The sequence below is a fragment of the Penicillium soppii genome, assembly GCF_028829465.1.
Source record: "Penicillium soppii strain IBT 18220 chromosome Unknown utg000007l, whole genome shotgun sequence".
Classification (NCBI taxonomy): Eukaryota; Fungi; Ascomycota; class Eurotiomycetes; order Eurotiales; family Aspergillaceae; genus Penicillium; species Penicillium soppii.
The window spans coordinates 2,339,162-2,365,514 of NW_026643237.1; the positions used below are offsets into that span (position 1 = coordinate 2,339,162).

The 26,353-nt window shown below is 48.3% G+C and overlaps 13 protein-coding genes across 13 annotated transcripts; 7 read left to right on the forward strand and 6 right to left on the reverse strand.

Moving 5' to 3' along the window:
• Positions 1 to 268: 268 nt before the first annotated feature.
• On the forward strand, positions 269 to 1,231 carry N7529_010156 (nicotinamide/nicotinic acid mononucleotide adenylyltransferase; the record flags this gene model as incomplete). Its single annotated transcript, XM_057245683.1, has 3 exons — positions 269 to 579; positions 648 to 921; positions 977 to 1,231. The coding sequence occupies 3 exons, from the start codon at positions 269 to 271 to the stop codon at positions 1,229 to 1,231; spliced, it is 840 nt and encodes a 279-aa protein (XP_057093946.1).
• Positions 1,232 to 1,991: 760 nt separating this feature from the next.
• N7529_010157 (Sugar isomerase (SIS)) lies at positions 1,992 to 3,385 on the forward strand (the record flags this gene model as incomplete). The annotated part of the gene is made up of 2 exons (XM_057245684.1): positions 1,992 to 2,351; positions 2,444 to 3,385. 2 exons carry the CDS (start codon positions 1,992 to 1,994, stop codon positions 3,383 to 3,385), a joined length of 1,302 nt encoding a protein of 433 aa, XP_057093947.1.
• Positions 3,386 to 3,687: 302 nt separating this feature from the next.
• Positions 3,688 to 4,705, reverse strand: N7529_010158 (class I SAM-dependent methyltransferase; the record flags this gene model as incomplete). Its single annotated transcript, XM_057245685.1, has 2 exons — positions 3,688 to 4,442; positions 4,516 to 4,705. 2 exons carry the CDS (start codon positions 4,703 to 4,705, stop codon positions 3,688 to 3,690), a joined length of 945 nt encoding a protein of 314 aa, XP_057093948.1.
• Positions 4,706 to 5,658: 953 nt separating this feature from the next.
• N7529_010159 (uncharacterized protein) lies at positions 5,659 to 6,180 on the forward strand (the record flags this gene model as incomplete). Its single annotated transcript, XM_057245686.1, has 1 exon — positions 5,659 to 6,180. The coding sequence occupies one exon, from the start codon at positions 5,659 to 5,661 to the stop codon at positions 6,178 to 6,180; it is 522 nt and encodes a 173-aa protein (XP_057093949.1).
• A 3-nt stretch (positions 6,181 to 6,183) lies between these two features.
• N7529_010160 (uncharacterized protein) lies at positions 6,184 to 6,728 on the forward strand (the record flags this gene model as incomplete). Its single annotated transcript, XM_057245687.1, has 2 exons — positions 6,184 to 6,351; positions 6,531 to 6,728. 2 exons carry the CDS (start codon positions 6,184 to 6,186, stop codon positions 6,726 to 6,728), a joined length of 366 nt encoding a protein of 121 aa, XP_057093950.1.
• A 57-nt stretch (positions 6,729 to 6,785) lies between these two features.
• On the reverse strand, positions 6,786 to 8,480 carry N7529_010161 (putative proline permease; the record flags this gene model as incomplete). The annotated part of the gene is made up of 2 exons (XM_057245688.1): positions 6,786 to 8,091; positions 8,143 to 8,480. The coding sequence occupies 2 exons, from the start codon at positions 8,478 to 8,480 to the stop codon at positions 6,786 to 6,788; spliced, it is 1,644 nt and encodes a 547-aa protein (XP_057093951.1).
• A 1,205-nt stretch (positions 8,481 to 9,685) lies between these two features.
• N7529_010162 (uncharacterized protein) lies at positions 9,686 to 11,995 on the reverse strand (the record flags this gene model as incomplete). The annotated part of the gene is made up of 6 exons (XM_057245689.1): positions 9,686 to 10,061; positions 10,122 to 10,213; positions 10,261 to 10,872; positions 10,931 to 11,348; positions 11,402 to 11,849; positions 11,953 to 11,995. The coding sequence occupies 6 exons, from the start codon at positions 11,993 to 11,995 to the stop codon at positions 9,686 to 9,688; spliced, it is 1,989 nt and encodes a 662-aa protein (XP_057093952.1).
• A 632-nt stretch (positions 11,996 to 12,627) lies between these two features.
• N7529_010163 (uncharacterized protein) lies at positions 12,628 to 14,626 on the reverse strand (the record flags this gene model as incomplete). The annotated part of the gene is made up of 7 exons (XM_057245690.1): positions 12,628 to 12,794; positions 12,849 to 12,909; positions 12,964 to 13,120; positions 13,173 to 13,267; positions 13,330 to 13,521; positions 13,579 to 14,162; positions 14,233 to 14,626. The coding sequence occupies 7 exons, from the start codon at positions 14,624 to 14,626 to the stop codon at positions 12,628 to 12,630; spliced, it is 1,650 nt and encodes a 549-aa protein (XP_057093953.1).
• Positions 14,627 to 15,064: 438 nt separating this feature from the next.
• N7529_010164 (uncharacterized protein) lies at positions 15,065 to 16,540 on the forward strand (the record flags this gene model as incomplete). The annotated part of the gene is made up of 3 exons (XM_057245691.1): positions 15,065 to 15,142; positions 15,232 to 15,306; positions 15,374 to 16,540. The coding sequence occupies 3 exons, from the start codon at positions 15,065 to 15,067 to the stop codon at positions 16,538 to 16,540; spliced, it is 1,320 nt and encodes a 439-aa protein (XP_057093954.1).
• Positions 16,541 to 18,561: 2,021 nt separating this feature from the next.
• Positions 18,562 to 20,265, forward strand: N7529_010165 (MFS transporter; the record flags this gene model as incomplete). Its single annotated transcript, XM_057245692.1, has 1 exon — positions 18,562 to 20,265. One exon carries the CDS (start codon positions 18,562 to 18,564, stop codon positions 20,263 to 20,265), a length of 1,704 nt encoding a protein of 567 aa, XP_057093955.1.
• Positions 20,266 to 20,552: 287 nt separating this feature from the next.
• On the reverse strand, positions 20,553 to 23,571 carry N7529_010166 (uncharacterized protein; the record flags this gene model as incomplete). The annotated part of the gene is made up of 5 exons (XM_057245693.1): positions 20,553 to 22,861; positions 22,918 to 23,144; positions 23,193 to 23,273; positions 23,329 to 23,335; positions 23,388 to 23,571. The coding sequence occupies 5 exons, from the start codon at positions 23,569 to 23,571 to the stop codon at positions 20,553 to 20,555; spliced, it is 2,808 nt and encodes a 935-aa protein (XP_057093956.1).
• Positions 23,572 to 24,231: 660 nt separating this feature from the next.
• N7529_010167 (tyrosine-protein phosphatase) lies at positions 24,232 to 25,184 on the reverse strand (the record flags this gene model as incomplete). The annotated part of the gene is made up of 2 exons (XM_057245694.1): positions 24,232 to 24,584; positions 24,683 to 25,184. The coding sequence occupies 2 exons, from the start codon at positions 25,182 to 25,184 to the stop codon at positions 24,232 to 24,234; spliced, it is 855 nt and encodes a 284-aa protein (XP_057093957.1).
• Positions 25,185 to 25,727: 543 nt separating this feature from the next.
• Positions 25,728 to 26,234, forward strand: N7529_010168 (NUDIX hydrolase domain-like protein; the record flags this gene model as incomplete). Its single annotated transcript, XM_057245695.1, has 1 exon — positions 25,728 to 26,234. One exon carries the CDS (start codon positions 25,728 to 25,730, stop codon positions 26,232 to 26,234), a length of 507 nt encoding a protein of 168 aa, XP_057093958.1.
• Positions 26,235 to 26,353: the final 119 nt, after the last annotated feature.

A 26,353-nucleotide genomic window follows, 5' to 3' on the forward strand; every position in this document is an offset into this window, starting at 1 on the left:
ATCCAGCAGGCAGAATTTCACAAAAACCAATTCTCTTAGTTCTTCCAGAGAGTATCCTACAACGTACTCACAATATCATCCCAGTACTAATTTGATTTCTTCGTTCGCCTCTCCGGCGCATTCCCGTCCGCCTTCGGTCTTTGCCCCCCGCCAGATTTCGTCTTTTCAACTTTACCCCCCGCTTTATCCCTTTCCCCGGAATTCAACTATATTTCGTGATCTAAAGAGTCTTTCCATTACTCTCCAGTTCTCTTTCTCTCCTGTCAAAATGGCAATCGAAATGGTTGGAAGCCAAAGTGATGATGTTCACCAGGCACCTATCGACATCACCCCCGCCCCGATGGAAGACTACACCTTTCCCGAGTTGCGCCTCAAGCGCACCATGAATGACCCAGAAAAGACCCCTCTACTCTTGGTCGCCTGTGGTTCCTTTTCACCAATCACCTATCTACACCTCCGCATGTTCGAGATGGCCGCCGATCACGTCAGATTCAGTACCGACTACGAACTCATCGGAGGATACCTTTCGCCCGTGTCGGACGCGTATCGCAAAGCTGGTCTGGCCAGTGCAGAGCATCGGTAAGGGTTTTATCTTTTATCTTTTCTCTCCGGTTTGATGAACCCGAGGCTAATGGGATTCAATTTAGCGTCGCGATGTGCCAACTGGCCGTCGATCAAACCTCCGATTGGTTGATGGTGGATACATGGGAACCTATTCAAAAAGCATACCAGCCTACTGCTGTTGTGTTGGATCACTTTGATCATGAAATCAATGTGGTGCGGCAAGGCGTGGAGGCTGGAAATGGAACTCGGAAGCCCGTTCGCATTGCTCTTCTCGCGGGCGCAGATCTGATTCACACTATGTCTACACCAGGTGTGTGGAGTGAGAAGGATCTGGATCACATTTTGGGCAAATATGGCGTAAGTTCGAAGATCGATTTTCACCGGGGAACCAATCTGCTGACACCTTTCCCAGTCCTTCATTGTTGAGCGCAGCGGCACAGATATCGATGAAGCTCTTGCTAGTTTGCAGCCCTGGAAAGATAACATCCATGTTATCCAGCAGCTCATTCAAAATGATGTTAGCAGCACAAAGATTCGGCTTTTCCTAAGGCGCGAGATGAGTGTACGCTACCTCATCCCCGTTCCAGTCATTCATTACATTGAGCAGCACCATTTGTATGAGGATGATGGCACGACAGTAGAGAAGGGTAAGGAGCGGCAGGGATGATACAAGCCAATACTGCCATTAGGCATACCCATAATGACCCCCTAGCGACGCATCCTGAGACGATACCCCTACCTGTGTATGACAGATGTTTTTATCTATTATTTTCTTATTGTTTTGGAGTTCTTTGGAGTTGATCTTTTTTTTTGTCCGCTTGATCGAATCAATTATCTGGAGCGGGAGAGTGCAACTACTATCTCCGCACTACAACGGATATACACACTGGATGTACATACAATGGACCTTGTAAATATGAAGATGTCATAGACTTCAAAAATTATTGATTCCTACCTATTGCGCATATGGTGTATTTTTCTCTTATCAAGTATACTAATTGGCCCATGATCTTTACTCGATGGATGCGGAAATACTAACAGTAAGTAGATCGCCTCCACATTCACCATTGTAGCATGGAATGACACCATTTTGATTGGTAGAAGAGCTACATGCATGCATAGCAAAGTCAATCCATCTCAGAAAAGAACACGATCGAGATCAATAATCAATTTCCTAAACGAAAAAACCTGAATACCGGCCCTTTCTCGATCCGATCGATCGCCTACATTCCGCCCTTGCTATCTCCCGATATCGATTGATCTTTGATCTTGGCCTCCACAATTTGCCTGCGCCTAGCAACGGGTGTTATAAAGACACAATTGACGTTGTACATTATTCATCTTTTACATCATTTAACTTCTACTTTGACCCAATTCGCATAATGCACTAGCCCATCGACTTCACTTCACTTCACTGCACGAAGACCATGGCCGTATCCGAAGAACCCGTTACATGGCCCCCCACCCCTCCTTGTTCCTCCGATCCTCCCATTAAAGATGTCTCATCGGTAGTCACGGCAATCCATGTGATATCGACCGAGCGAGCGGCCCTCGCTCACCTCGAGCACATCTACCAGACGGACGAGCGCGCACAGCACGATCTGGCTCGGGCCGTGGACCAGATTGCTCGCAGCGTGCGTGAGGGCAGCAAGCTGGTTGTCTGCGGGGTGGGTAAGAGTGGGAAGGTTGGACGGAAGATCGAGGCTACCATGAATAGCTTGGGCGTGTACAGTGCGTTCCTACATCCGACTGAGGCCTTGCATGGCGATCTGGGATTAATTCGGCCGGTAAGCCGCCTGCAAAATGCTTTTTGGCTTTCGTTCTTTTGGCTTTGGCTTTGGCGAAACTTACCTACGTATCTTGACTTATCTGATCGCAGAATGATACCGTTCTTTTGATATCCTTTTCTGGTCGTTCTCCGGAGCTTCTTACTTTGCTCCCGCATCTGCCTTCTACTGTGCCTGTCATCGCTCTTACTTCACACACACATCCGGCGTCATGTCCGCTGCTCTCGCTGCATGCTCCTTCGGGCATGGGCATTCTTTTGCCGGCCCCGATTCACGAAGACGAAGAGTCCTCGTTCGGTGTCAGTGCGCCCACGTCATCAACAACCGTAGCCTTGGCGCTGGGGGATGCGCTGGCCATCGCTACGGCTCGAAAGCTTCACACTGCCACTGGGAAAAGCCCCTCGGATGTCTTCCGGGGTTTCCATCCAGGCGGTGCTATTGGAGCAGCGTCGGCGGGCACTCCGCCAACCTCGTCGTCAAGTGGCATGTCAACGACGACATTTGACTCGCCAACCTCGTCTCTGTCGCTCCCATGGGAGGATATCACGAATACACCGTTGATCCCTCCTTTCACTCTCCAGTCACCATCAGTACAGTGTTTAATTCCGCAAGATATAATTGTTCCGCTAGAGCAAATTCCACTCGTTGCACCTTCGCCCCATTCTAACGGCGAAATACGACTTCTCGACATTCTTCTCACGGCCATCCAGAATCCCAATGCCAAGTCATGGGTATTCATATCGCCATCTTCAATCATTCCTCCTCGTCGTGTACGCGCTCTCCTTCTGCCAGGTGGAAACATGGACATGCGTGTTTCCGACGTTGCGACCAACAGTTCGGGCACTCCTTTTACTATACCCCGAACCGACTGGCTGTTAGTCCCAGCTTCAACACCTCTTGCTGATCTTCGGCGTCTCGTGTCCGAGTTTCACAAAGGGTCTAACTCCGTCTCTGTGATTGGTCTCATGAAAGACATGACCAATCCCGACAGCTGCATGGGAGTTGTAGAGTTCGAGGATCTTTTGGGTGATTGAGAAGGCCGAAAGCCATCTATGTCTATTCTTTTTCTTGGATATTTTTCTTGATTCTACATATCGTTTGCTCATGCATTCGAATAACGATGTTATGCCCACATACAGCTTACTCTAGATACGTACATTTTTGTCTAGATGCACATTTACGCTCAAAAGCCCCAGGCTATGGCCGAGGGTTCAGATAGACGATGCAAATATTAACGCCAATAATATTTCTTATGGTAATACAATCAGTACATATGCCAGCCAGATCTATAGTACACAAGTCCATCTCTATAGCCCCAAAGCCCCATAACCCAAATTTAAGCCTTGACAATAGGCTTGATTCCCTTGTGGATAGCAGCAATACCACCAGTAAGGTTCTCAAAGCCCTGTCCAGGAATCATAAATCCAGCCTTCTGAATCATGCCCCTGAACTCTTCCTGACTAGGGAAGCGCTCAATGCTCTCAACAAGATACTGGTAGCTATCACGGTCACCCGCGACAACCTGCCCAATAAGCGGGATAGCACTGAAATTCCAGCGCTTGTAGATTCCGTCAAGAATGGGGTTATCGACCTTACTGAACTCCATGCAAGCAAAAACACCACCAGGCTTGAGCACGCGGTACGCCTCATTCAGCGCAGCCTGCTTATCCGTGAAGTTTCGGATACCGAAAACAACAGTGTAAAGATCCACCGAGGCGTCCGGGATATGGGGCATGTGCTCGGCGTTCGCTTCGACGAAGTCCAATCGCTTAGTGTTGTAGTACGGTGTGTCGAGGGAGCGCTTGCGGCCCTCAGCCAGCATGTCAGCATTGATATCACTGATAGTCACGCGGGTCTCCATGTCGTGGTTGATGTGCGTGGCGTGGTCCAACATGCGGAACGCGATGTCACCGGTCCCGCCGGCGATGTCCAGGATGTTCCAGCCGGGCTTGTCGGCAGTAAGGGCGGGCAGGCATGAGCCTGGGTTGAGGGATCGCACGAAGTGGTCTTTCCAGAGACGGTGGATGCCAAGTGACATTAGGTCGTTCATGCGGTCGTAGGAGGCTGCTACGGAGCTGAAGACGGCGCCAACTAGAAAGAGCGGGTTAGTTGAGCTTGGGCTGGGCAAATTGCCTCATGCAATTGGGAATTTCTTGGTCCTTACCTCGCGTCTCCTTCTCTGACTCGGGAACATTGGTAAACCCAAAGTGTGTCATGCGATCATTGCCGGGCTTGGTCTGCTCCTGGGCGCGGTTGGCGCAGGAGAAACAGCGGTACGGGGTGTAAGGCTGGAAGGCACGGCGCTTCGCACTGTAGTGCAAAGCTCGCCAGGCGGAGCGGGTGGACATGGACATAGTATAGTGCAATTGATGTTGTTGAGTCTGGAGAAGCTGGAACGGCAACTTTTCCCACAGCAGATTCCGCCGGGTCCCACCGCTGTCCTTCCCGATCTGACCAATCACAGCATGTACTTCTGATATAAACCAGTTCTATTTTATAATATTCATTGTATATGCACTTCATTTAAATAAGGGAATATCTGCTGGGTTGTCCTTTGAAATTCATGTATAATTCGATATATCTACATGAGTACAATGTTGCATATGCACCTATATTTAAATAGAAAGGAGAATATTTATCGGATTGTCCTCTAGATCCTTCACACAATTCGATCTATCTGGTGGACTCACCTCCTAGGTCCTATATATACAGATTGGACACTGCTCGTATTCAACTCAGCAGCCCCTTAACAATTCTTGAGCGGACGGCCGATCTCTCGGATCAAGCCTCATGACTTTGAGACCAAAGCATTCGTCTTCCTCGCAGATTTCCGGGACGTAGTGAGATTGATCGATCTCATGGATTCCACAGGGCTGTTTTGCATAACCCAGATCAGAGACCCGAGTCGTCCCTTGTCTGCTATTTTCTCGGGGAGCGGAAATGGCCCAAAACAAACACGATGCTTCATGACAATCTTCAGGTTGTATTCAACGTGATCCACGGGAACATCCGCTTTGAACATATGAAAGCCCTCGCCATAGATTGGACTTATCAGCTGTACAGCCATCAGCTTCTAGCCAGCATAGTATTGCTCGAAGATGTCTCGGGAGTACTTGCCATTGCACCAATTCACCATATATCAGTTAAAGTAGATATCGGATGTTGCAGGGATATGGTATAGCGGTACATTAACCGCGGTGAGATCAAGCCTAACATAATTCAACGTTCATTCATGAAAAGTTCTTGCCCTATACACAGATCATAGGGATTGAAATCTTCCAAGAATACATTCCGGATAGTTCTAAACATGTCATTTACCCGTGTTGCCGCCTGTCACGTATCATCTCGCTTCCTCTCAGCGAAAGAAACAACCACCAAAACGATCTTTCTGATCCACCAAGCAAGCAGACGCAAAGCAAACATCGTGGTGTTTCCAGAATCATACATTGCCGCATTCCCAATATGGAGCGCCTTACGTCCCCCAGCCGAGAACCACACTTTCTTTAAGCGCATGGTTCAAGAGTCCATATACGCCGACGGCCAAGAAATCCAAGCTATCCGGGATACAGCCCGAGAGACAAAAACTGTCATCAGTATCGGAATATCAGAAAAGTCTCATAGCAGCACAGCATGCCTGTACAATTCAAACTTGCTCATCAACAATGATGGAGAGGTACTCGTCCATCACCGGAAACTGATGCCGACATTCTTCGAGAAATTAGTTTGGAGCTCTGGCGATGGACATGGACTTCGAGTTGCTGAAACAACATATGGCAATGTCGGCGCGCTGATCTGCGGCGAGAATACAAATCCACTGGCGCGATATTAATTGATGGCCCAACGGGAGCAGATTCACATCTCATCTTGGCCGGCGATCTGGCCAACCAGAATACCTGCACTACCTGGAAACAACGATGCCAAAGAACCGCGCAACTACGACAATTTTCTTGCCAATCAGTTGCGTGCTGCTGCTCACTGCTTCGAGGCTAAGGCTTTCGGTGTAAGTGCAGTGGCTTTCTTGATCAAGAGGCCATTGAGACGGTTGTAGAAGGTTCAAGCTCTCCTGATATTGTCAGACACTCCTTACACTATTCTGCTCGGGGTGTGAGTATGGTTCTGGATCCGACGGGGGCACCAGTCCCTTCTTTTACAGTAGATGAAAATACAAACACGTCCCAGGTGGCAGAATTTTTGCAGCAAGAGGAAGATATCATATATGCGGATCTGGATCTTGAGAGCTGTGTTGAAAGGAAGCAATATCACGATGTTGTGGGTGGATATCAGAGATTGGACGTCTTCCGGTTGGAGGTCAATCGCTACCGAAAGGCCCCAGTTATATTTCGCGAGAACTATGACACCAAAGAGTGGAATCAATAGAACTCAAGGAAAATCATATTCAAAGTTTATAAGAACAAAGTATCAGTCTAGTGGTGATTACCACATCTTCTCCCATGCTCGATGCACCCAGTTCATATTAGCCAGCTCAGCCTTCCGTCGCTCCTCCCAGCCGCCTTCCTCCCAGATCTTGCACTCCTCGTCAACCTCTGCTTTTCCAGAGAACAAATCGGCTTCAACCACGCGCACAAACGAAGAACGATGATAGATCTTCCAGAAAGCAAACATGACAACCCAGAACGCCAGACCAAAGTACGAAGTGATAAAGCCTTGCACGTTGAATGGCATGAAGACCGCGAAGCCGTTGAAGATCGCTGTTGTGCAACCAATCGCGATGGCAAGAATGGCACCGTATGGCTGGAAAGGCGCAGCCCAGGGCACAAACGTCTTCCGGTCAATTCCTTGTGCCTTCATAGCGCGGTACCAGGCGATGAAGACGCAAAGCATGCCCGTGTAGGTGAGAACGAAGGCGATGGTGGTCAGATCCACGAACCAGTAAAATACCTCGACGGAAGAGGTGCTCGCCACCAGGAAGGTGATGCATGACAAAACTGACACCGTGAGCACACAATTGACAGGAATGCCAGAGGAAGTACACTTCAAGAGGAACTTTGGGGCTTGGCCATCGCGAGCAAGAGAGTAAAGCGTTCTGCTAGAACTGTAGAGGTAGGCATTTCCGCATGACCAACCAGACAGCAGAATGAGCAGATTGATAAGATCCGGTAGGCCGGTGATGTCTAGGTTCTCGATCCCGATGACCCAAGGCGATGCAGCGGATCCGGATGCTCCATCATCAATGGCGGACATAAGTCGGGGATCGCGAGGGTTACAGATAATGCCGACAGCCAAGACACCGACAACGTAGAATCCGACGATTCGCCAGAATGTCATCTTCACGACGCGGGGAATGGTCACGCGAGGATTCTGAATTTCTCCTGCAGCCAGGGCAGGCAGATCCGGTCCAGCCACAGAGAAAGCGGCGTATACCATGACAGAGAAGAAGCCCAAAAATCGACCCGTATCACCGTCGGTATAGTACTCGAACATGACGCCATCGGTCCAGTTTCGGAATCCATAGACGTCGTGTCGGGGGTTTCCACCGACCATTGTAATGAACGTGAGGAGGACAAGCCCGATGAGGAGGAAGATTTTAGTTGATGCCATGATGAATTCACTCTCGCCATACCACTTCACGGCAACGAGGTTGAGCACGGTGCATACGACTAATGCCATTGCTACCCATACTGCAGGATTTACCCCTGTGTTCCAGTATTGCATGACGGTTGAAACTGCGGAGTATTCTGTGCAGACTAACATTACGCCGCCGTAGAAATATACCCAGCCCCTAGAAGTGTTAGTATCCAGAATCACCGAGGTAAGAGGGATCTGAACTTACATTGCAAATCCAAATGCCGGGTCAATAAAGCGGGCAGCAAGTTCAAAAATAGATCCACGAATTGGAAGATAGGCAGCCATCTCTCCAACACAGAGATTGACAGGTAAAATGAAAAGACACCCCCAAACAAGATATCCCAGAAATAAAGACAGCGGACCTGCATCACGCAGATACGAACCAATACCCACGAACAGTCCCGTACCAATGGAGCCTCCAATGGCCATCAACTGCACATGCCTGGAAGCCAGACCGCGCTGTGTCTGTCGAAAGGGTAGAACATCGCCTTGACTAGTGTCCTCCTTGAGGTTAGACACCTCTGTAGATTCTTTTTTCTCCATAATGAAATGGTACCCGAGCCTGAGTTGACTTCGGTACAGGAAGCGGGGAACATCATTCCTTATATGCGCACTGATGTTGGGGTCAAACGTATAGACTTTTAAGGTGCGGAGAGACGCCAAGGTTGATATTGGATAGAGGCCATCATGCGATGGGGTGAAACGCCAAGCATACGGGCCGGTGATGCATTAGAGATAACTCAAAATATTGATAAGAGGGTATATTTACATAGCAAAGAGACAAGGATTAGAGATGGCTATCGGGGTCAGTCTAAAAGGGGGAGGAGATGGCGATGCTAAAGCTGCCAAGTGATAAGCTTATCAAGTGCTTGACTTCCTACGATTTATACGAGAAAAGCCCCTGGAGTAGTTCTATTGAGGTACTTCTGATAAGAGAAGACGGGCAGATAATTCCTGTCGCTTTTCCCGCGATATCATTGGCTGGGTCGGAAAATTGTCCGAATATTAACATCTGCGAGCCCTAGCTAGGTTCTCGTATAACCGTCGATCAATCCACCTAGGCACATTTTCGACAGGTGTAAGACCACGAGCACTGACTCCATGTATACACTCATATTACACTGGGGCATTTGCATAAATCATATTACCGAAGCCCGCTAGGTTGTATCCAAGATCGGCCAAGTGAAACCTAAGATGCATACCCCGCAATTTGAGGAACAGGGGCTTGCGCATTAAAACACAAATGCCTCGGAAGTATTTACCTTTTGATGAATCATTTGGCGCATTAGAATCTGAAAGTGGCTAGCTCTGTGCAAAAATCCGGGGTGAGGTCTAGATGCTCCTATTGGCGCTGGAAACATAACTTGTAGGACAATGAGAAATATCTATTGAGAAGAGAGGTAACGCCAATCAGAGCTCTACCTATACCTAAGAGAGAAGGACCGAACTAGGACCCTCATACTATCTTACCCCGATCTCGTCCACAAACAGCTCGATGAATGCCCGTGGTTGTAAGGAGGAAGTCCTCAGATACTACCTGGCAGCGAAACCCCATATTAGGGTTGATTGCCCCTCTAAGACCTCGCTATAGTGTCCTATAAAGTGGTTCTACAGAGACTCCACTAGCACTTCGTTACTTCGGACTAGACACCTCCCTTTATGAGTATAAACAGGCAATGAAATACAATGTTTTCCGTCTACTCTATTGTAAAATGGACGCCGCCTCCAACTCCCAACTACCGTCTCAATTATTCAAACGCCATAGGCAGGAAGCCCTCCGAATGAGCCCCGTCCAGCGGCCACGGCCAATCCGACAGCAGCTCCGGCGGCAGCTGGAACTGCATCATATGCTCGCCCATGGGCGGCGGCCCGACTGCTGGATTCGGCCCACTGGCTGGGCCGGCAGAAGGGTTATATGTTGCGGATGAAATGGGCATTTCGGACTTTGAGTCCATGTGCATTGTATTGGGGTGCGGCGGGAGATGACCGGTTGTGAGATTCATGAGTCGCGATGTTCGCATGTAACCGTCGATTCGATCGACCTGGCACCGGAGACGTTCGCTGGCACCTGCTGCCCGCTGGAGTCCTATTTCGAGACGACCGAGGAGGTCGGCCATTTCGAGGCTGAAGTTGTGTTAGAATGTGGGGTTGTGGCTCGGTATACAGGAAGAGAGGAAAACTCACAGCAATGTGCGGACCCGTTGGTAGGATACTTCTGACAAGCTTCCTTCCATGACAGAACCGAGGATATAGCCAATTCCGCCGAGATGGTGAAGCTTCAAGTGGTCAGTCAAGTTCATTTGAGTGGAGTTGATGAGCATACAAGTGGGGAGCTGATCGCCTTCAAATACTCCACCGGGACATGTTTGAAGACACTGAGGAGTTCTCCGGCCACGTCGCATTTGCGGTCCACTCCAAGCTCTTCGCCCGACAAGAGCACCATCCGAAGAAGCTGTAATGTGGCTTGGATGTTGGCGGACTGGAAACCGAACAGATCCTTGGCCATGTCGCCTGTAATGGGCGGGGTTTCCTTGAAATGTGGGGGCAAGGCAGCGTACATGGATAGTACTCGTTCCATCACTGCTGGTTCCGAGACGGAGGCTGGAGTGAACAAGGGCCAAACTTGCGTGGTGCCGTTGGCCGACGAGAAACGACGCCGGTTGCCATCCACAACATGTTCTAAGATCCGATAAAGATCCGTTGTGAAATTCCACCCCCGAAGCCATGCGACGGGTTGTCTTGTGACAACAGCCACATCGCCCGGGCTGAGCACACTCGATGATGGAGAGACGGGCGGGACGCCGTAGCCATGTGGTGTGATAAACTCATCGTCAATTTCGCTGGGATATCGCACTAGGGAATGCGCTTCGCGATATCGAATCACGCCTCCCCATACGATGGTGGAATAGATATCTAACGTATAGAGCGACCAGAACTAGAAGTGTTTCAGTAAACAGAAAGTGCAGGGGCACTGAGGGAAATTGCAAACATACCAGTCTCCGCCGCTCTTCGGTCTCAATGGGACTCAAGTGTTTCGGCCAAAGCTTCTCATCATGAAGCCCTTCCATGTTAGTGAGCGTATGGTACATACCAGAGTATTTCTGCATATTCTTGATCTGCCCATTTTGGATACTGGCAATGGCGAGGATAGCACATGCACGCATATAGTTGATGCCCTTTGCAGCTACAAGATCCCGGGGTATAGAGTCCTTCGCTGCTGCATAGAATGCTTCTGAGGGTGGTTCCGCAAGCTCATCGCGATTCCATCTATTCGTGAACAATGCGCCATCTCGCGCTCGCCCCGAAACCAAAGCACAGACGGCCATTGTGGATGCAAATAGCCCAGGGTTCCGCAGATGCTCTTGATTGTGCACTCTCTCGAGGAATGAGTGCTTGTGGAAAAGGGGGAAGCTGTTATGTTATCAGCAAACTGGGACAGATCGAGCGACGATGGTGAATCTCACATAGGATATACTATCTCAAAATACACTTGCACGAGATTCCTGATCTGACGGTCACTGGCAATGGCAAATGCATTCCATGAGTTGCGCAGTGCACCGTCATCATCGTACCCCTCGGTTGACACACCTCCGGCATGGAACGTAGCCCAAGGATCTGCAGTGGACGATAGCCGATAGGTGGAGTCGGGGTAATAAGAGCTCCTAGAAGCGGAGGAGTTTGATGTCCTCCCTGTAGCCGGCGCAGCGAGCGGTACAGGGAGGACATTCTCGGAGACAGGCGTACTAACCAACGGCGTCTCGCGCGAGGGAGCCCTGGTGCCAGCCTTCACGCCCCGGCGTTTTGCGGGGCGATCAAAAGTACACGGGACATCAAAATCCGCGCAATTCTGACACCTGCCTAGCGTATCTTCACTTCTGCCGCACTTAATGCTGCGCCGGTTGCAGAAGTCGCCTGGTTCCGCGTGAGCTTCAGAGCTGTCGCAATCCGGGGCAATTGCCGCCAATCGCGCAAGTGGAGCATAAATCACAAAGTTTCACGCGGGGGGTTGACTTACAGGCTTTGGAGACGCGTTGGAGCTTTCGGGGTTTTTGCGACATTCAATTCATTAAATCATTCCAACCTTCTCGGAAGCTTTGAACTTGGGCGCAAAAAGTAGCCCACTGCGGGAGGAAATTCAGTGGGCCGGTAGAAAACGGGGTTCGGGGTTTGCGCAACGACACGGGTCGCGTGTACTGCACTCTGGGGTAAGAATGTGATAAGGGAAAAAGACACCCCAAAAATGTGATAGAAGGCGATTTGAAGTAGCGATTCTCTTCAATGATATTGATGCGCAATCCTCTCAATAGCAGGAAATTGGTGTCCGAAGATAAAAGTCGATATTAAGGTTACAATATGGTACTGCTGAGTAAGCGAGACATGATCCCGAGAATGCAGTGGGGAATTCGACGATCAGATTAAGATCAGTTTCAGATCAAATTCCTCAATTTAAAGTATAGACAGATATATAAAGAAGAAATGTATACGGCTTCAATTCCGTGTTATGATAATAGGGGGAATAGGGGCGTGGTGATCATCAAAATGCGATTCTCGTCAAGATGGGAGAATGAATATCTATATTTGTGTATAATAAAGTAATGTGCAGAGGAACATGATCATATAGAAATCTAGAGAAGAGACTTATAGTGTCCCGGGTATAATATACCTCCAGTGAGGCGTGACAAGGTATGCTTTAGACATTTGCAACCTCACCGAGAGCTTGATATTTGTCGACTCCATGTTCAGCGAGAACATCACCATGAAGCTTGTAGGCTTGTTCCATTTTCCAATAAAATGGATTGGGGGTAGAGAAAAGGGCATCGATCGACTCTAGGGAACGGTTCCGGGTTTCGGGGTAGACTGTAAAGAAAATATATTAAAACGTGCAACACACCAGAACATTGTAAGTCATACAGAGGTAGACGATCGGAATCCAAATGAGGTTCAGTCCAGCAAACAGGAAATATGTACGGCTCTAAAGAGAAGTCAGTAATCCATAGGAATGAAACATCTTATATAAGGAACTCACGGTCATGACACTGAACATGATAGGGTTAACCAAAGTGGTCATACCCACACCAATAGCCCACCCAGTGATTCCGAATCCATTACCCTGAGCTCGCAGATCACTGGGGAAGATCTCGGTGGGGATCAAAAAGGCAACGGTACCCCAAGTAGCAGCGTATCTAGTTTCATGTTAGCATACAAGAGATAGCACAGCAATTTCACACAACTTACCCCAAATTGAACAAGAAGAGCATCAGCACTGCACCAGGTGCATACTGAGATGCCTTCTCGGGGTTATGCAAAGAACCCTCATAGACGGCTCCAGCCTGAAAAGGGAATAGTCAGATAACCACATCGCGATCGAACTATACATTTTCAAGCAACTTACAATGAGGTTGACGGCAAACAAAACAGCAGCTCCGCCCATCAAACAAACACGTCGACCCAAACGATCAATAATGTGGGCGCTAATTATAGTACCGATGATTCCAATTGTGTTGATTCCTCCAGCAAGACCGTTTTGCTTGATGTCGCTGTAGCCGGCCTGGGCAAGAAGGGTAGGGGAGTAGGCAGTCACGGCCTAAATCCTGGGCATTAGGTACCGATCGGAAAACATATCTTACGACTCTATACTCACTGTGATGCCTGTCCAAGATGCCATAATCTGCAACCAAACACACAACCATGCTCGTCGGCCAAGATTAAGTCCCGGCTTTCCGCCCTTACCTACCAAAATTTTAACAAATTCAACTGGTGAGCTGAGCTTACTCCCCTTAGCAGTAGTGATGATTTCTAGGTATTCGAGATCGATATCAGCCTGGGAGGCCCGGCCTTTACGAATTCGGTTCAAAAGATATCGTGCTTCCTCATTCCGCCCCACTGAAGCCAAATAGCGGGGGCTATCCGGCAACATCTTGATGAAAGCCACCAAAATCAGTGCCGGGAAGCACTGGAAAGCCAGCAAAAACCGCCATCTCACATCCGAGTATCCATGATCAACGAAAGCGAGACCGAAGGAGATCCAATATGCGACGGAAATTCCTAAATCTTCATAATGACAATGACGAATGTTAGCACTGGTCCCCACAATATACAGCACAGTCCACAGTGGACACGAAATGAACAGCTCACAATTTGCAATGAAAACATAACCCAAAAAGCCGCCTCGATGATTCGCGGAGGATGTTTCCGACACTAAAACCGGGGTAATGCCCGTCAACGCTATGAAACGAGTTAGAGACAGATCATTATTTTGATCGAAGCCAAGGCAAGGCTGAGCGAGAGTACCCACCGCCAGTTCCAATGCCAGTGAGCACTCGTGCACACAGCATGAAATTTGAATTCTGTGCAGCTGCCTGCAGCGCGCCACCAATCAATGCAAACAATGATCCAGCCAGTAGGCCATTAATCCGACCAATACGATCTGCAAGCCATCCGCCCGCAAAGCAACCAAAAATGGCCCCCAAATAATACACGCTAACGATTCCACCCTGGTGGGTGGTGTCTGTTACAGTGCCATCAGCCTTGCCAATACCGACCTTAGTTACATAGCTTGGCGCGCTGTTGACACCGCCCATCACACCTTGATCATATCCTTCGAAAAAAATCGACACCAGCGAAAATGTTTGAATGGCGACATTCAGCTGACGCGGCGAAAGCCGCTTCCAGAGAGTTGTGTAACCCATTGAAGCCCCCAGATTGTCCCACAAATGAAGCAATACCGATGGCACTTATTGTTATGGGTCCCGCCCCCGGTAATTGTGAAGAATCTGAATGGACAGTGTGATGGAGCTACTGTCGACCCCGGGAGGTGGTGGGGGTGTTTGGAGCCACAATAAGCGTGTAGCCGTTTAGCCATTCAGAATTGTTTGTATGCTCAAATAGGCGTTTTACCGATCTTCCATTCTGGCGTGCTTGCTTCAAGCTGAAGATATCAACTATCACAATCCAAAAAGCATGTTTTTTTTCTACGGTATCCACCATAGACCGGCTAGATCATGGCTACCGGCTGCGCTCTGGACCGATTTCCTATTTAAATAGTTAAGACCCCGTTTGTGAGGTTTTTTCTTCTCTTCCATTTATTTGTATCTATTTTCAATCCGCCATAGTTGAAATAAAGAATCATGGGTTCTTACGTGAACGAGGCTACTAGCCATGCTTTGGATATTACGGTTCTGGGCTTGAACAGCGGAACGTCCATGGTAAGCAGTAATCACCTTCAGGGCTTGTCAACAATATCAACATTTGGCCTTCATCCATGGATTAAAACATTGAACTTATCCATGTACAGGATGGTATCGACTGTGCCCTTTGCCGCTTTCGCCAGGAGACTCCAGAATCCCCTATGCACTTTGAACTACTCAAAGTAGGTATCTCTGATAATATCCCCGGGGTTGCACAAAGTAAATACTGATATTAAACAATGAATGCAGTATGGCGAAATTCCTCTTGAGCCCGTGATCAAGAAGCGCGTGATGAACATGATCCTGCATAATAAGACCTCCCCTTCCGAGCTATCCGAAGTAAATGTGATCCTGGGTGAGACGTTTGCGTCGGCCGTTCACAAGTTCTGCGAAGACTACAAGGTGGACATCAACTCGATCGACGTCCTCGGATCCCATGGCCAAACCATTTGGCTCCTCTCCATGCCAGAGGCTGGCGAGACCCGCAGCGCTCTGACAATGGCGGAGGGTACATTCCTCGCCTCGCGCACGGGCATTACGTCGGTCACAGATTTCCGGGTTAGTGACCAGGCTGCTGGTCGCCAGGGTGCACCCCTCATTGCCTTCTTCGACGCATTGGTACTACACCACCCGACCAAGCTCCGCGCATGCCAGAACATTGGCGGTATTGCCAACGTCTGCTTTATCTTGCCGGACAGCCACGGCGGCGTTGATGAGAGCTACGATTTCGACACCGGCCCAGGAAACGTTTTCATCGATGCCGTCGTCCGCCACTACACCAACGGCGAGCGCGAATACGACCGTGATGGAGAAATGGGAGCCCGCGGTACCGTCGACCAGGAACTCGTGGACGACTTCCTGACACACCCTTACTTCGCGCTGGAACCGCCCAAGACTACGGGCCGTGAAGTATTCCGCGACACCCTCGCCCACGACCTGATCATTAAGGCTGAAGCCAAGGGCCTCAAGCCTGATGACGTTGTCGCCACCATTACCCGCGTTACCGCCCAGGCTATCGTCGATCATTACCGCCGCTATGCGCCCGAGGGCCTTGAGATCGCCGAGATCTTCATGTGCGGTGGTGGTGCGTACAACCCCAATATCACTGCGTTCATTCAGAAGAACTACCCCAACACTCGCATTATGATGCTCGACGAGGCGGGTATCCCTGGTGGTGCTAAGGAGGCGATTACTTTTGCTTGGCAGGGTATGGAGGCTGTGGTTGGTCGATCCATTCCTGTCCCCACTCGTGTTGAGACTCGCCAAGAATATGTCCTCGGCAAGGTCTCTCCGGGCAAGAACTACCGCAAGGTTCTGCGCCAGGGCATGTTGTTCGGCGCTGGTCGTGACCATCTTGCTCCCGTCAAGGAACTTGTCAACTACGTCGATGGCAAGGTCTTCAACAACAAGTGGTGAACGCGAACTTTCTTTTCTCACGAAGTCCTTTGCATAATGGGTTGCGATGCATCTATTTCGGTGTATTTTTGGTGCTATCTATCTTGAAAATATAAATAAATACATATATATATATAAACTATCAATAATTTTTTGTTTATAGCTTCATACGTGTTGTTCCATTGTTGATAATCCTCGGCCCTCAGGGATTGCGGTTGGCTCAATTTATGTAACCTGTGATCTCCGCAATCAATATCCCAGAATATCTTGGAATTCTTCTATAGGCCCGCGTCTCACATTTGGACGATAAAATTAGATGCCACTCGAACACACAGACAAGCGGCTAAATCCACGAAATATGAAATCACCAATCAGGCGTATCATCCCCGCCATATACTCTCCACAATGTTGTTATTCCTCGCTATCAACACAATCAGCAGCTCCCATTTTTTTAGATAGCGCCCGGTCCTGTCCACGTCGCGCTCCCCCATGATCATAAGCTCGATCGTCTTTCTGGACATCACGGGCTGTGTTTCTTGGTCGAAGGAGTCATAAATAGGATGCACTGCGCTGCACTACAGAAAGCAAATGGGTTGGGCAGATTTCGTGTTTTGTTTTAGAGAAACAAAAAATAAATCGAATCTTTGCAGGAGTCTTCCAAGGTTAAGCTCAAATATATATATGCATGATTGCGTCGACGTTAAGAATCACGGTGGATATATATCCACTTCGACCAATGAGCATTAGACCTTTAAGCGGCCTTTTCTTCTATTTATTATGAGAAGTTGATATCTAGGTATCTTAATATATCAAGTCTCTTAAAGTAAGCGCATGTCACTGCTAAGTACAAAAATTCAATTTTCCTACATGGTCTGTTGACGCTGAAACCGCCTTGCACTGGAAACTCCGCTCTACCGGCTTATCACCAGGGAACCAGTTTGCAACATTCGATTTCAAAAAATTCTGTTGAGCCCTAGAAAGTAAGTCAAATTAGAAATACATCTGTCAGACGTTGATAATCTGACGAGCAAGATAACCTTATTAAGAAGCAGTCAAAACGAATATGCTGCAGGAAGAATAAAAACTTTAGGAGAAGAGGGAACAAAGAGATATACTGGGGTCGAAATTAAGTTAGCAGCCAAACAGCTTGTCAAGATCAAGTACGAACTCCACTACTCATCCTCGTAGTAATCCATCCATGGATCCAGGGCTGCGCAGATGAGCACTTTATCAGGAAACAATTTCCTGATTTGGACAAAGTGCGCACAATATCCCGAGGGCACCAGGGTAAGCGCCCAAAATAATTTCCCCAAGTTATAGTTGTGGCGTCATCAAACATATTCCTATATGGATCTCCAAGATGTTGGGAAATTAATTTGCTAATCGAATTAACTAGAAACTTGTCAACAGGCAGAGTTGCCCCCCCCCCTTGCGAGAGTCGCACAACAGTAAAATTACGCGTTTCGTGTATCCCAAGATATGATATAGGATCTTGTGCATACGGATTGAAGGCTCAACAAAATTTATTGATGGGCTCCAGTCCGAAGTAAGAATCTATAATCGGAACTAGCCTGGAAGGACGTCAGGTCACTATATGAGAGATCGGGATCTAACAAATACAGGTAGAGTCGCCAGTCTGATAAGGGTATTTATACACAATAAAGCTACGATGAAAGAGCTTGAACTTCTGAAATAGCCCTGGTACAGCTCTCATTCATCCCGAGAAAAGTCCAGAGGTGCATATGTATATCGGCATTAGTTCGGGCCGAGTGATCACCGGGCTGACATCTAAGCAATCTGACATTGAAGCTCACCAAATCCAGTTAAAATTTACTGTGAAGACAGTGCGCCATATTTAATGCCGAGTAACCGGTGATCATGCGGTCTATCTCGGAGATCAGTCGGTCTACAAGTATATACTTGCAATGCTTTGCAAAGCTCCCATAATGTATAAATACCATGTTCCCTCTACATAAGCCCTACAGTCATCATCCTACAATCCCAAGTCTTTATACATTACTCATATTTTACTCAAAAGCACCATGTCTTCAACAATACCCGAAGACCACTCGGAAAAGCCTGAGCCATCACATGCCCAACACCAGCTCGTGGCCGAAACCCAAGAAAGCCTCCGCAACCTAGGCATTTCAGAAACCCACGCTGCACTTGATTATAATTATCCAACCATCGGACATGATTCAGACCCCATTTTCCCCGAAGAGTATACCCTAGAAACCAACACCGGACTTGTGTCTCAAAAGACCCTTGAACAAATCCGATCCCACAGCTCGGTTTCATCCACGCAAATCGGCACACCGGCCAACGCCAACGAACTAAACACAGACCTCGAAAAAGGAGGCAATGGTCCAATCGAATTTGTCACATTCACAACACATGACCCGGAACACCCCTACAACTGGTCTCGCGCTTATCGATGGTACATCACCCTTGTGGCCTCTGCTTTAGTCGTTTGTGTCGCATTCGGTTCATCCATCGTGACAGGTGGCCTCGGTCTGATTGAGGAGAAATACAATGTCTCCCTCGAAGTCGCAATCCTAACGTGCTCAATAATGGTCTGCGGTTTCGCCGTAGGCCCACTTCTCTGGTCCCCGCTCTCCGAAATCATCGGCCGCAGACCCGTCTACATCATCTCACTAGGCCTATATGTCATTTTCAACATCCCCTGCGCCCTCTCACCCAACATCGGCGGTCTCCTCGTCTGCCGATTTCTCTGTGGCGTCTTCTCAAGCTCAGGGCTCTCGTTGGCCGGCGGCACAATCGCCGACATCTGGAGCATTGAAGAACGCGGCATGGCAATCGCCTACTTTGCCGCCGCACCCTACTGTGGCCCCGTCCTCGGCCCCATCGTCACAGGCTGGATCAATGTCGGATCTCACCGTCTGGACCTCTTCTTCTGGGTGAACCTCGCTTTTGCAGGCGCAATCATGATCCTCGTCGGCCTCGTGCCGGAAACATATGCACCCGTCATTCTAAAGCGCCGCGCTGCACGACTCCGCAAGGAATCCGGAAATCCAAATATCATTACCGAGCAGGAGACGACGAAGCCTACGCTGCGAGATATCGCCCGCACGAGCCTGATCCGACCGATCACCATGATCATGACAGAGCCGGTCCTTGATCTGATGTGCATGTACATCGTTCTCATCTATGCGATGCTATATGCCTTTTTCTTCGCATACCCGGTCATCTTTGGTAAACTGTACGGGTACAACGATGGCCAGATCGGCCTCATGTTTATTCCTATTCTGATTGGTGCGGCGTTCGCTCTGCTTCTCACCCCGGCTATTGAGAATCATTTCCGCAAGATCTGCAGTGCGAGATCCCCGACGCCCGAAGATAGGCTTCTTGCTGCACTTATCGGTGCGCCTTTTATTCCGATTGCGTTCTTCCTGCTCGGTGCTACATCCTATAAGCATATTATCTGGGTCGGGCCTGCTTCCTCTGGTATTGCTTTTGGATTTGGAATGGTGCTTTGCTATTATGCCGTGAACAACTATATCATCGACTCTTACCAGAAGTACGCTGCTTCCGCTTTGGCGGCGAAGGTCTTCCTGCGGTCTGGAGGCGGTGCTGCCTTTCCCTTGTTTACCACACAGATGTATAACCGTCTTGGGTTGCAGTGGGCTTCCTGGTTGCTTGCTTTCATTGGTGTCGCAATGGTGTTCATTCCCTACGTCTTTTGGCTATTTGGCGGCAGATTGCGGGCAAAAATGTCCCATGAGTAAGACCGCATATCTCTATTCGGGCTTTTCTTACTTGTGGTGACTCAAAATTGGTTGATGGGTTTGGTGATAGGCCATCAACTCAATGGTGAAAAAATAATGATAAACGGCGACAACGATAGATTAAAGTATATTAATTATAGACTTAATAGAATTTTATACGGATAAAATATTTAATACGGATAAAATATTTATCAATTCCCTGCGATAAATTTTCAGATTCTTATTCTAGTGCTGAAACAGGCGAGCAAATGAAACTGCTCACGACCTCTGATAAAGCCACCACCCTCTCAGTTCCTCGTGGTCTGATCCCACAAGCTGCGCACGGTGACACCATCAGCCCACTTCCCACCGGTCTCATCCTTCTGCACAATAAATCGCAGAGCGCGTTTCTCACCCGGAACCAGTGTGAACGAGTTGTCTTCGAAGTACCCTACAACCCCAGCGGGGTAGTCAAGCCAGGTATACAACGAAACAGCGCTCTTAGCTTCAACAGTGAATATGCCTGTCTTAGAATCATGGGAAAGCTGGAGTTGGGGGTCTTTGAGCTTTAGATCCTTGGAAAAGACTGGTGTGAATTGGTTGCGATGGGTGAGAATAGTAGCAGACTTGCTTTCTTGATTCGGCAAATGACCTTTGGCAGTGAGATCAATGACCAGCACAGCATCCTGCATATTGGAAAGGGAAAGCTTCGACACGTTGATGGCGTAGATACTGGTGGTATTGAGTGCGCCAACAGAGAAACTCTTAGTCTTGGGGGTGCCCGCGTTATCGGCGAGAGGTTTGCCAGATAGGTCTGTCCATGTAAGACTCACGGTGCCATGCGCTGTCTCCCAGAGGTCTGAAGTCACGTAGATCGAGAGGTCGCCGTTTGACGAGTTCCAGAATGGAGAGATAATGACGGGTTTGAAAATGTCGCGCGCGACATAGTGGAGAACTTTCCAGCGGCCGTCGTACTCGATTCCAGCCCAGGTCGGGGCCTGCCAGATATCTTCGAGTTGCCAGTATAGGGACCCGAGCTGGCGCTCTGGCATTCCGCTGCCGCGGCGGTAGAATTGGATCTCTGACTTGTACATGTCTGCCTGGAAGAGCTGTGTCGCGTGGCACCAGGCGCTGAAGTTTGCGATGGAATTATCCTTGTTCGGAATCGGGTAGTATCTCTCCACTGCGAGGGTCATCTCGGCCATTCCCATGGATGAGTTCTTGAAGTTGTGGGTGTCGGGGCTGTTGGAAGGATAGTGATGGTTTCGAAGCTGAATAGTGCTGCTGTTGAAATGAAGGTCTTTATCGTCTACCGCTTGCTGCCAGGTTTGGAGACTCGGCATGCTATGATATCCAAATTCGTTCGCAAAGCGGCCGACTGGGTAGCCATCGAAGTCGAATGCCACGCTGCTATCATAGTTGTAATAATCGGTATCACCGTAGTAATATCCTTCTTGATCTGTTCCGTTGTCATAGCGCTCGACCATGGGAATTGCGGCCGACAGATCGACCTCGAGGAAACCATTGTTCGTACTGCTTGGCATGTATGAGATCGATCGCGAGTTTTCGTAGACCAGAGGCAAAATCAGACGAATAAACAAAGTTTCGTAATCCCCAACCAGGTAGTCATATGATTCAGGCGCCTTCTGTTTGGCAGTTGGTAGTTCCAAGCTTTCAATCTCATTTCCACCTGCCCACAAGGCCAAGGATGGATGATGGTTGACTCGTCTGACATTATAAACGACCTCCGCAGCAACAGTGTCAAGGAATGGTTGATCTGTCGGATACAACGCATCACTGAATTGGAACTCACTCCAAAGCAGAACTCCGCGTTCGTCGGCAAGATCGTACATAAAGTCCGGAAGATAAGCGCTGGAAGACCACACTCGGAGCATATTCTGATTTCCAGCAACTACCGCATCAAATAGTCGCTGCATCTTTGCCTCTGTGACTCTTGGCCAAAAAGCATCCGGTGGGATGAGATTCGAGCCCTTGGCGTAGAATTCATGACCATTTACCTCGAAATGCCAATTGGCTCCCGGTGCAATTCCTTGAGATCTCTGCTCTTCGGTGATATTGGAGCGGTTCAGAAAAATCGTACGGAAACCAGTGCGTTTGGTAACGCTCGCGAGGTTCTTGTCCTTGTCCTGGATTCTCACCGTGATGTTGTATAAGCTTTGTTTGCCCATTCCAGTGGGCCACCAGAGTTGTGGCGCATCGGCGTCAACGGTCGTTTGACCTGTAATGGCTTGACCAGACACAACAACGTTATCTAGCGAGCCGGTCTTCAGCACTTTGCCTGACTCAAGTTCCTTGATCTCAATCTCCATCAATGGTTTACTGGGCAGAGAGCCGATGTAATCAATGCTGGCATTCACAATCCAGGGCTGAGTCTGATCGGGCGCAATGTGATTGATCTGGCCTTTCCGGTAGATGTCGAATCCTGTGTTCAGAACATATGCACTTTCCTCGGCCTCGGACTGCACTAGATAGACGTTCTGCCATGGCCCAACAGGCGAAAAGGCTGGACCCCAATCCCATCCAAAGTCAGATTGTTCTTTACGTATGTACCAGCGATTTGGGAATTCAAAAGTTCCTTGAATACCAGAGGGCCAATCTGAAAATATTGTTAGAATCAAAACCTGTTGGCATTAGTCTCAGCCAATTACTCACGTTGTGAAGTTGGATCAGCAGCAATCGCATTTGCAATCTTGGGGCAGCTCCCGAAATTCAGCGACACAGTTGGAGATCCTTTGCAACTCTTTAATGCATCGGAAATGTCAAAGGTGTATTGCCGGAATTGATTATCCGTCGTGGCTATGTGTTTACCACAGAATTCAATTGTTGTGAAGGTATCAAGTCCATTGAAAACGAGCCAGGATTTTGTCGAGTCGGTTGACCTGTGAAATGTGAGAGGAGCTCAACACGGACGTTGCAAAAGTACATACAAGCCCGCGATCGGTTTACTAGTGTAAGTCCAATTGTTGTTGGCGATCCAACGCAAGTTGAAGTCATTCAAGCCATGGTATCTTTATTTTACTGGGAGTCAGCATAAATCAACAAGGATGAAAGAACACAACTGACGGGTCATCTGCGTTTGTTAATACACGTCCATCCTATTCAACCAAGGCAAAACCACTCACCAATAACACCAGCAGCAAAAAGATCCAAATGCGCCTGCGACGGAACACGACCAGGGACACTGATGTTCAGCGCATCGCTACTGACAGTCCATCCATCACCACTAAGATCAATGACATTTTGTGCAAGGCCCAACGGCAGTGATGACGGAAGTACCGCCAGCACAAGCTGCTTCCAGAGATACATAGTGGTATGAAAAGCAAAATTTTCGTGTAGTTAGGACCGAGGGCCCTGGCAAATTAAGTACGTCCAATTTATCCTTACTTCCTCCGGATCATAGAAAAAGCCGACCCACAAAGTACAAACATGGAATCGCTAGGTCATATCGGCTAAATGAAAAGAGGTGACACAATCTGGGGCACTGTAGTCCGCCCGATGTTTTAGTACTCTGTACGTGCGGGGGAAAGCAACGGTAGTAGTTCTGAGGTACGAAATCGCGAAGATCCCCAGGGGGGGATAAAGTCGTGATTCCCCGATTTTGTACTCACCGGCGGGACCAGGCGATGATCTGCAAGGTGGGTGGTGGAGTTATGCGGAGATTGAGAGGGGAAGTCCAAATGCTTGCTTCCCTTAGCGTGATGGGAATGGAGTACTAATTAGAGAAAGAAAGGTTTCTATTTTCATTGCCTCTGCATAAAAGAAAAAAAGGTCTCGGTGCTACTGATATCGTGGAATGGCCCCCTGGATTCCATCAGACAAACAAATTTGAGCGACACAGCAATCCAAATATTCAAACATAACCTCGTATATATGGTTAATGATTTAAAACAATAAACTCCTAACGCAAGATCTAGTATATACAAAGTTTGTCTAATTTACAAAGGAATGCGCCAGTTGGGGGATATTCTAGCTCATCAGGTTCTTGCGCATCGTTTCGACATCGCTATGCGAGAATCCAAGTCCATCAATCAGGTAACCTTCAACTCCGTTTTTGTAGGAACTCTCGAATGTTTTCAAGAAAGCGGACATCGCAGTCGCGCGAACACCGCATAATTCGAGCATACCCAATGCCTCCGGGCTCAACTGGCCGATATCGACTTCATCGGTCTCCATGTTGATGGCAAAAGCGTCCATGAGGTTCTCCCGAGCGCTTTCCAGTCCAGCGCGAGTGAGGATGTAATCGTTGATGATCTCATCGTGTGGTCGTCCAATTAAGAGGAGAATCAGAGCAGCCAGGACACCAGTGCGATCTTTACCGGCTATAAATGAGAATTAATATCCAATATGGACTTCAGATATGCGAATGACCACAGCAATAAGTGATATCAATGGCATGTCAAAGCGCAAGGTCACTCACCAGAACAGTGAAAGATAAAAGGGTCGTCTGGATTATCCTTGATATGGTTGAAGACCTCAGTGAAGCAAGGTTTGGCCGCTTCGAGGATTCCCGTGTACATTTTCACGAATCCCAACGAGCCTTTGTCTTCACCTGCAAAGTCTCGGAGATTCAAGGTTGCCGGTCGGGCACCGTATGGCATCCATATCGTATCGACGCCAGGAATGGACGCTGCAGGCGCCTTTTGTCGCTCGCCCTCGTTTCGGAGGTCAAAGATTGTGGTGATTCCTAGTTCACTTGCAATGATCGATTTCCCAGAGTCCATGATATCTGACAAGTTCCCGGATCGATATACAAATCCCGGACGTAGTTTGTTGTCATCATGGCTCAAATCCCGAAAGTTGGATACTCCTTGTATGGGAATAAAAGGTGGCAAAGATGTAATTTTGGTCGCTAGAGCCTCTGGGATAGGAGTGGTGATGTCGGTATTTAATACCTCACGGAATTGTTCGGATTCAAGCATTGTTGGTTCTGTTTTCTTTTTGTGAATAGAAAGAGAGATATGAAAGAAGGAAGTGAGAAAGAGAAGTGCCATTTTACCTACAATAGAACCTGTTCCAACTATGTCATAGTATCCATTGAAAATAGTGGGGGCCGAGGCAGGCACAATGTCATCATATATGACATCGTTTCTCGTGAGAACTCTCGATTTGCGAAAAGCTTCATTTTTTTAATTTATTTATAGCGTACTCCATTACTCATCAATAGTATTCATAATTATGTGTGTGATTTTCTTTCCTTTGTGAATTGAAAAATTATTCAAAATTTTGTTTGTGACTTTCTTGCCTTTATGAATTGAAATACTATTCATTCAGTTTCATGCAGATAACAAGAAACATAGAAACAGACCTAAGTAAACATCACATGGTAATATGAATCTTTCAATGAAAGGATGTGAGGAAGGTGGGAGATGGCTTGTTACTCCCAACCACCATGTATCTCCCACCTTCCTACATGATTAATCACCTTTAACCCTCTATCGACTTTCAATCCAAATTCCTCGGCCATGGACCCCGAGCAAGATCTGCTTGCCTCGACTCTCCGTGAGATAATTCCCAGTCCCGGACGCTTATATGTTGGTGCTGCAATTTTCAGAATCTGGGCTGGAGGAACCTTGTCAATTCTCTTGATGAGACGGGCCCAAGGCCAACCCGACGCTGAATTGTGGGAAATACCGGCGGGGGAAGTCATGGAATCTGACCGAAATGTCGAAGAAGCTATCAGGCGCATTGTTCGGGAGCAAACCCAACTGACAGTCTTCCGTGTAGAAGATGAACTGAGTGCAATCCAAATCTCCCCAACCAATGAGCGCCCTCTTGTTATTCAACTCAACTTCAGGGTCCTGGTTAATGAGCGACTCTCCGACCGAGTCCTGGCCGATTGGAACGACATCAACTACTCAGATTTGGTCTGGGCGAGACAGGACCATGCGTATGAATACGACTTGAGAAGGGAGCTCGCCATGCTAAATGTGATTGATGAAGCATATGATGCATGCTCGGATGATCTTTGAAAACGCAAATGGGTACCAAATTGGGTGGGGTGTGGTGACAACGACAGCTCGATCGCGATATGACCAATTCAAGAAGCAAATTCAGCCATTCTAATCCAACCTTACGCGGTAAATCTGTT